The sequence below is a fragment of the Patella vulgata genome, chromosome 7 (genome assembly GCF_932274485.2).
Source record: "Patella vulgata chromosome 7, xgPatVulg1.2, whole genome shotgun sequence".
Taxonomy (NCBI): domain Eukaryota; kingdom Metazoa; phylum Mollusca; class Gastropoda; family Patellidae; genus Patella; species Patella vulgata.
The window spans coordinates 5,731,598-5,739,884 of record NC_065885.2 but is presented as its reverse complement, the minus strand read 5'-3'; the positions used below and the strand labels follow the sequence as shown (position 1 = coordinate 5,739,884).

The 8,287-nt window shown below is 41.3% G+C and overlaps 1 protein-coding gene across 3 annotated transcripts; it reads right to left on the bottom strand.

Moving 5' to 3' along the window:
- Positions 1–928: 928 nt before the first annotated feature.
- LOC126827001 (uncharacterized) lies at positions 929–7,643 on the bottom strand. Of its 3 annotated transcripts, none has more exons than XM_050556161.2 (3): positions 7,535–7,643; positions 2,986–3,623; positions 929–1,799 (listed from the first exon to the last, which is right to left on the bottom strand). In XM_050556161.2, exons 2-3 carry the CDS (start codon positions 3,605–3,607, stop codon positions 1,477–1,479), a joined length of 945 nt encoding a protein of 314 aa, XP_050412118.2. In that variant the 5' UTR covers positions 3,608–3,623; positions 7,535–7,643; the 3' UTR covers positions 929–1,476. The 3 variants fall into 3 exon arrangements, with proteins under 3 accessions (XP_050412118.2, XP_050412120.2, XP_050412119.2); XM_050556163.2 differs by having other exon boundaries at positions 2,986–3,616; positions 7,535–7,640; XM_050556162.2 differs by having other exon boundaries at positions 7,424–7,622.
- Between the last annotated feature and the right edge of the window lie 644 nt (positions 7,644–8,287).

Here is an 8,287-nt window from a genome sequence, read left to right as displayed (position 1 = left end):
GTGTAGAAAAATAAATGAAATGGGGTTTTTCATCCTACCTTTCTGTACGGACTGGGGTAATGAAGACTGGCATACACTATAAAGTGTGGTACATGGGGAAAATTTTGGTCGGACAAAATTAATCCGCAGTGACTACACCATTAAAACAAGTGCCAAAGATATTTTTAGTTTTTTTCTCCCTTTCCATTTTCTCCCTTTTGCATGGCGATTTTTGTTGACTTTTGGGTGTAGAATCGAAGAAGAGGGTTTGCATATACATTTTCTGCCAGGTTTTGGTGAATATTCATCATTTTGAGGCGGAAGTATACAAGACTTCAGAGGTTGGTTAGGTTTTTGTGTGACGTCAGCGCATGGCGGCAGTGACAAAATGGAAATGGACGAAAGTAATGTAAATATTGGAAACAAGTGGCTATGATATCGTTTTTTGGGATTATTTATGCATATCAAAACGACTTGATTGAAGAAAAAACATATCTGAGTGAATCGACAGAGGTTTGATTGCCTGACATTACGAATTGTTGAAAAAAAACTATATATGGTATGCAAACAATATAATCACATAAAACAGTCAACTCTAAATAGGATGGGCATGGTTCATATAATTAAAGGGAGACAATTCGCTTGCGCGTAGGGGTCTTTAGCAGTGGGAGGAAACCGGAGGACCCGGAGAAAACCCACGAGGTTGGACAGGCGACCCTAATCCTTGTCACGTTCAACCGGGGATTCGAAACCACGCCAGTTGACTCAATGACAGGCTTTATGATACAGCACGCACGTGCTAACCATTCGGCCATCCCCCCCACTCAACACAAACTAGGTCACGTCTGGATTAACATATGGAGATAATCCACAACGTTAAGCAGTCGGCAGTCACGTACACGTTTGACCATTAGGCCACCGTACAGTAAGAGTAGAACACATTAATGTATGACAACTTTAAACTATTTTAATACTCAAAACACAAACAATGAATAAGGATTCAAGAACGATAAATCAAAGATTACGTGTACTTTATCGTGCAGAGATTTGGCTTACTCCTTGAATATATAGCCCTGAGGTTGAGATATAGGCCCAGCTCCTTGATTATATGGCCCTAAGTCTCAAATATAGGCCCAGATCCTTTTTTGTATGGCCCCAAGACTCAAATATAGGGTCATGAGCTCCTTAATTGTTTGCCCCCAAGACTCAAATATTGGGCCTAGCACTCAGAATTGTGAGAAAGAACAGATAAAATCAATAAATTTAGCAGCGATAATTTAGAAAAAAAAAACAACAATTTGATTTCACTCTCTAATTAGAAGCCCCCTATAGTAGATGCTCAGGGCCGTCCTCCGGGCCTCGATCACCAACCACACACCCGCTGTCAACTCTTTGCAAAACACTGTACATATATTGTTTAAAATAAATTTTCAACTACAATAAGCATGTAAAATTCATATCGTCCTGGTCATATTTTATTTGGGAAATTCAGTGACATTAATAACTTATTTCATTTACATACGTTTTAATCCTATCCCAGTCAATCGTGGCTACAGTACATTCCTTCAAGGCTGTCATCAAAACTATAAACGTTGCCTTACTGGCTTCCCTCTGTCGCCATTTATTTAGAGCAGTAAAAATCTGCATGTGGGGATTATGGGGATGTTTCATGGTGGCTTGGTTTATTTGAGCTTCACTGTAACCCAAGTGTAAAACTATGGACTCCCAATTGGTTCCAATAAACCCAACAAGCGTACTCAGCTTCTGTTCCGATATGACTTCATATTTTTTATCATCTGGCAGACCACTGATCCAATCTTCTGAAATAGGAAAATAAATCCGAGATCAGGGGCGGATCCAGACCCCCCCCCCCCCACCACCATCTGCTCAGCTACATAACTTTTTTTTGTAAAACAATACTTTTTATGAGAAAAGTGTCTCGGCCGTGTGCTTTATCCTTTATCGTTAGATGTTGGGACGGGATGGTCACTCAAAGCTCGGGATAATGATATAGACAATTAATGCTTTTCATCAATGAAATTGAATCTCAGTGTCATCGTATTAATTCATAATACAAATTGACGTCAAACGGGATGTTGGATTTACGTTTAAAAAGCTCAATGTGTATATATATGCCAAAACGACGATAGAGACCATGTATTTCTCAACAAAATTCAGCGGGGGGGGGGGGGATACACTGTCTCAGGAACTTGCAAACCCCCCTCCTGCAAAAATTCCTGGATCCGAAAAGGTAAATAGCTAGAACGCTGTTAAATTTGAAGTCGGTATAAGTTAGAATTACTCTAAATTTGCAAATATGCAAATTTGTATGACTAGCCAAACAATTAGACGTCATCAAAGTCTAGCATGGGACAATAACTCTGCATAACTCGAATTTGAATTTCAATAACTTTACTTCTTGCGAATAGACTTTTCTATTTTTAATGATTTCGAACATCAACGCCATCCGCGCATATTTGATTGCTTTGTTTGTTGCTTTGAAACATGGGAGCCACGGTGGCTAAGTGGGTAAGACGCTGGGTCGCTAGTTAGAGGTCGCATGTTCGATCCCTGCAATGGCCGAGAAAGTTCAGCTGTATTTTCTAACGTGGTGCAGGACGGAGGGCCTGACAATGACAGTTGTCTAGTAGTACGGATGGGACTAAAAACCGAGGTCACGTGTATACATTGGCGTGCACTTAAAAGATCCCCTTGCAGTTGGAATTCGATATAAGAGTAGGCCATAGTGCCGCTGCCCGGGCAACGTTTCCCTTATAGCACACTGTATGGCGTATGCCCGTCCTCATTAGCCATGTAGAAGCAGAACAGTAGGGCGTTAAACCCCATTTCATTTTGCTTTGAAACACAATGGAGTTTTTGATCCGTGAATTAATTTATCTATTCTTTCAACCGCATTACTTTCGACTATCGGGAAACGGTCCATAAATATGTGGAATCAGTCCAACTTAACTTTGTGTAAGAGACACCAAGAAGATGTATACTCACCTAGGGATGTCTGAAGAGATATTCCTGGCTTACACTCTGGTGTAGATTTGTCTTTTGGAGAGGATTTTTGCGCCTGTTTGTCTAAACATATTCTTTGGATTTCTTTATTAAGTTCATTTAATTGTAATTCGCTGTCCAGAGATTTCACAATGTCTTTAACGTGTTCATTAAGAAAGTCACCAGTTAAAGCTCCCGAAATCAAAATACGACAGGTCGTGTGGTACATACAGAAGGTCAATAACTTCTTCTTTGTCTCTAAATTCTTAATGAATAAATTGGTTTCCACTAGAATATCCTGGTTATCATATTGAAAATTATCGGAAACTCCATAGCCGTTTTGGCGGTAATAGGGCTCCAGGGCTCTTGTCATATTAGTAAATGCTGATGCCGATAGTTCCATGACAACCTTGCCTTGTTTATGTTCCAACTTCACATTCAATTGTCTGCTGGCAGCCTCGTGTATCTTTTTCATCGTTCGATCTTTATTCAGACTATATTTCTTCTTATCAGGTGGCGTAACTGTCGGGGCGGTTAAAAAAGATGGCGACAGGCCTATCTTTGCGTTTGAATCGTCCATTTTGGATTTAGCAGGTATGTTGGGTGATTGAGTCGCTTCTGCCATTCTACATCACTGTTCTCTGAAAAAAGAAATATTTAGACAGATCAACCTACCAAGCCCGCCCACCATATGAAATTATTTTATATAATTACATGTTTAACGCCCCAATACCCCTTTAAACAATATTGCTGAACCACCATTATTTGCCCAGAAAGTTTAGCGGGAATTTCTAGGCTAGTGCAGTGATGCAGAACGGGGGGGGGGGGTCGTTTTAAGGAACAGCTGTCTAGTTGTTCGAATGGGACGAAAAAAGTAAGTCCCGTGTACACGTTGGCGTGCAAGTAAACGAACTCTTAGCAGCCAGAATTCGATGAGCGTCGCTGTCCGGGGAAAATTTCCCTCATATCACACTGTAAAAGTATAACTACAACAAAGCTTTCCTGGGTTACACCTGTCTTCATTCATAGTCCAGTTGAAGTTGAAATGGTGCTCAACGCAAGTCTGGTAGTGGTAGGCCTATGGGAGACATTTCAATCTCCACCCACTTTTCATATACTATAGTCCGGGCGATAGTGTAATGTGCATGTATATTCAATCCTTAGAGCTACTGAACAAAAACAGTCCTAAATATCCGACATTTACCGAGATAGACGTAGGCCTATTTCGTCGAGGCTCCGAACTTAGGCCCCTGTCTTCAGTTTAGAGACTGAAATCCGACTCCGAATGTCAATGTACACAATAAACATGCTAATTAATACACAAGTTCACATTAAATTAACTCTTGGCGTTTTACATTCAGGCAAGAAAGCTTCAGTAGGACAAGGCCTATCTTTAACTCGAATAACTAGGCCTCTAATATATATACAGTCAGGATAATTTCAAAATTACACCGCTTTCTGGCAATAAGTAATTAAAGGCGCTATTGCACTTTCGTACCTCTACCTGTTCCCGTGGTCGTAGGCACTTGAAATTTTCAGAGGATGTTAAGGGGGGCTAGCAATGACCACACACCAAATTTCAGCCGAATCGATAAATAACTTTTTATTTTACCGACCTTTTAATTTCTAACGAGAGAGAACTTCATCCGTTTGACGCCATTTGGTTTGTTTACTAATTAGACTTGAATAACAAGACACTAAGACGGAAACCGACTCGAATAACAAGACACTTAGACGGAAACCGACACACTGCACTAGCTGCCTAACACTGCAGTTCATAAAAATTAATATAATTTTCGTATACTTTAATTTTTGCGCGAAGCCACCATTTTCTATAAAATACTATTTGGTGTTGATCAGTGGATTGGCCTTTAGGTGTGAATATTGCCGTGACCTTGATTTTGACCTTGAGGCCAAACTTCCCATCCATATCGGGGCCTTTGCGTTTATGCTTGCCGTGGCCTTATTTCCTACTGTATTATCAAAGTTAATGTTCGAGGTGAAAGCAGAGATGACGTCCTTCAGAAAAGATAATTGGGTTAAAGTCGTAGGTCAAGGTCATGTTACAGAAAACTAAACTCAAACTTTTCAAAGTCATTTTTGGGACATTTGATCTTGACTTACGACCTTGACCCCGTAACCATTTTCGAAGGCTATCACATTGGCTTGAATCATGAACGTTTACCTTGGTCCTATCGCACACTGCTCGGTCAGAAAACGGTCAAACGCAGAGGGTCCGTGTCCGAAAGGAAGTCAATGGGCGTGGTCAATGTGAAAGGTCGAGGTGACCTCCACTAGTCACCGTTAACCATCCGTAACCTTGACTCTGACCTTGAGTCCAAATGTCCCATCCATCTCGGGCCCTTTGCGTTTATGCTTGCCGTGGCCTTATTTCTAACTGTATTATCAAAGTTAATGTTCGAGGTGAAAGCAGAGACGACGTCCTCCAGAAAAGATAATTGGGTCAAAGTCGTAGGTCAAGGTCATCTTACAGAAAACTAAACTCGGACTTTTCAAAGTCAGTTTTGGGACATTTGACCTTGACTTACGACCTTGACCTCGTAACCATTTTCGAAGGCTATCACCTTGACTTGAACCATCGACGTTTACTTTGGTCCTGTCGCACACTGTTCGGTCAGAAAAAGGGTCAAACGCAAAGGGCCCGTGTCCGAAAGGAAGTCAATGGGCGTGGTCAATGTGAAAGGTCGTGGTGACCTCCACTAGTCACCTTTAACCATCTGTGACCTTGACTTTGACCTTGAGTCCAAACTTCCTATCCATCTCGGGCCCTTTTCGTTTATGCTTGCCGTGACCCTATTTCTTACTGTATTATCAAAGTTAATGCTTGAGGTGAAAGCAGAGACAACGTCCTTCAGAAAAGTTAAAAGGTCAAAGTCGTAGGTCAAGGTCATGTTACAGAAAACTGAACTCAAACTTTTCAAAGTCAGTTTTGGGACATTTGACCTTGACTTACGACCTTGACCCCGTAACCATTTTGAAAGGCTATCAACTTGGCTTGAATCATGGGCGTTTACCTTGGTCCTGACGCAAACTGTTCGATCAGAAAACGGTCAAACGCAGAGGGGCCCGTGCCCGAAAGGAAGTCAAGGGCGTGGTCAATGTGAAAGTTCGTGGTGACCTCCACTAGTCACCTTTAACCATCCGTGACCTTGACTTCGACCTTGAGTCCAAACTTCCCATCAATCTCGGGCCCTTTTCGTTTATGCTTGCCGTGACCCTATTTCTTACTGTATTATCAAAGTTAATGCTTGAGGTGAAATCAGAGACAACGTCCCTCAGAAAAGATAATTGGGTCAAATTCGTAGGTCAAGGTCATGTTATAGAAAACTGAACTCAAACTTTTCAAGGTCAGTTTTGGGACATTTGACCTTGACTTACAAGCTTGACCCGTAACCATTTTCAAAGCCCATCATCTTGGCTTGAACCATCGACGTTTACCCTGGCCCTGTCCCAAAAATGAGACAAGGTCACGGCACGCATAAACGCAAAGGGTCCGAGATGGATGGGAAGTTCGGACTCTAGGTCAGGGTCAAGGTCACGGATGGTTAACGGTGACTAGTAGAGGTCACTACGACCTTTCACATTGACCACGCCCATTGACTTCCTTTCGGACACGGGCCCCTCTCCGTTTGACCCTTTTCTGACCGAGCAGTGTGTGACAGAACCAAGGTAAACGTCCATGATTCAAGCCATGGTGATAGCCTTCGAAAATGGTTACGGGGTCAAGGTCGTAAGTCAAGGTCAAATGTCCAAAAAATGACTTTGAAAAGTTTGAGTTTAGTTTTCTGTAACATGACCTTGACCTACGACTTTGACCCAATCATCTTTTCCGAAGGACGTCGTCTCTGCTTTCACCTCGAACATTAACTTTGAAAATACAGTAAGAAATAAGGCCACGGCAATCATAAACGCAAAGGCCCTGATATGGATGGGAAGTTAAGACTCAAGGTCACGGCAATATTCACACCTAAAGGCCAATCCACTGATCAACACCAAATAGTATTTTATAGAACATGGTGGCTTCGCGCAAAAATTAAAGTATACGAAAATTATATTAATTTTTATGAACTGCAGAGATAGGCAGCTAGTGCAGTGTGTCGGTTTCCGTCTTAGTGTCTTGTTATTCGAGTCTAAATAGTAAACAAAGCAAATGGCGTCAAACAGATAAAGTTCTCTCTCGTTAGAAATTAAAAGGTCGGTAAAATAAAAAGTTATTTATCGATTCGGCTGAAATTTGGTGTGTGGTCATTGCTAGTCCCCCGTAACATCCTCTAATAATTTCAAGTTCCTACGACCACAGGAACTGGTAGAGATACGAAAGTGCAATAGCGAAATTAGACAAGAATGAACGAAGAGAGGACAAGTAATTGAAGTATCACGAGACGAAGCAAGTATTGTGTGTGTAGTCTAGTGGGCCTACCATGTTTGGACTCATCGAACAACTCTTTTGACAAGGCTAATTCCTTTTAGCCCAATCCGTTTTGTGTTGCCTTGGGCAATCCTACCGACCATAAATACAATATTTACTCACGCAGGATCACGACACAACCATGTTGAAATTAACACTACCGGAACAACTCGGCTAGAATTGGGACGGCATTCTTTTCCAGTCACCACAGACGGGATCTCATTTGGTCACATGATCTAAATATTGTGTATTACGTCACACAAACCAACCGTATGTAAACAAGCGGGATCACGTCGTAAGCTGGAATGGGAATAATACGTATAGGCCTAGAATTTATCTATATTTTAGTAAGGAGAAACTATTGAGAATTATCTCTTAAAACACAGATAATATTTATGTGCGTATTTCGGAAATTTATAAAACATGATTTTAAAAGAGGAATACCTGGACAGTTCGAGAACACTAGATCTAGAACGGAGACGGTCCTGCACATATGACGTCATAATAGTATGTGGATTGTGCAATAGGGTAAGAGTAAGGGTTAGACTAGGCCCAGGGTTAGAGTTAGCGCTAGCTCTGTTTACACCTTGAGCCTTTGACGAGATATAACATGGTCAAAAAAACAGAACGGATCCTACAGATATCTTTTTACAGATAGTTATTAATCAAAAATTGCACAAAGTGAATTATTATTTGTACATTGTCACAGAATATTATTTTAGTTGGATGTCTATGGGGATACTCGATTGGACGTTGCGGAATTAAATTTTCGAATGGTTAGCAAGTGCGCGCTGTATCATAAGGCCTGCCATTGAGTCAACTGGCGTGGTTTCGATTCCCCAGTTGTACGTGACAAGGAGTAGGGTCGCCTGTCCA

Bases quoted from the DNA above. Each gene is read 5' to 3' on its own strand.
- LOC126827001 (XM_050556161.2), bottom strand. From the start codon at position 3,607: ATGGCAGAAGCGACTCAATCACCCAACATACCTGCTAAATCCAAAATG. The intron at 1,800-2,985 runs GTGAGTATACAT...TTCCTATTTCAG, and splicing joins ATCTCTTCAGACATCCCTAG to AAGATTGGATCAGTGGTCTG.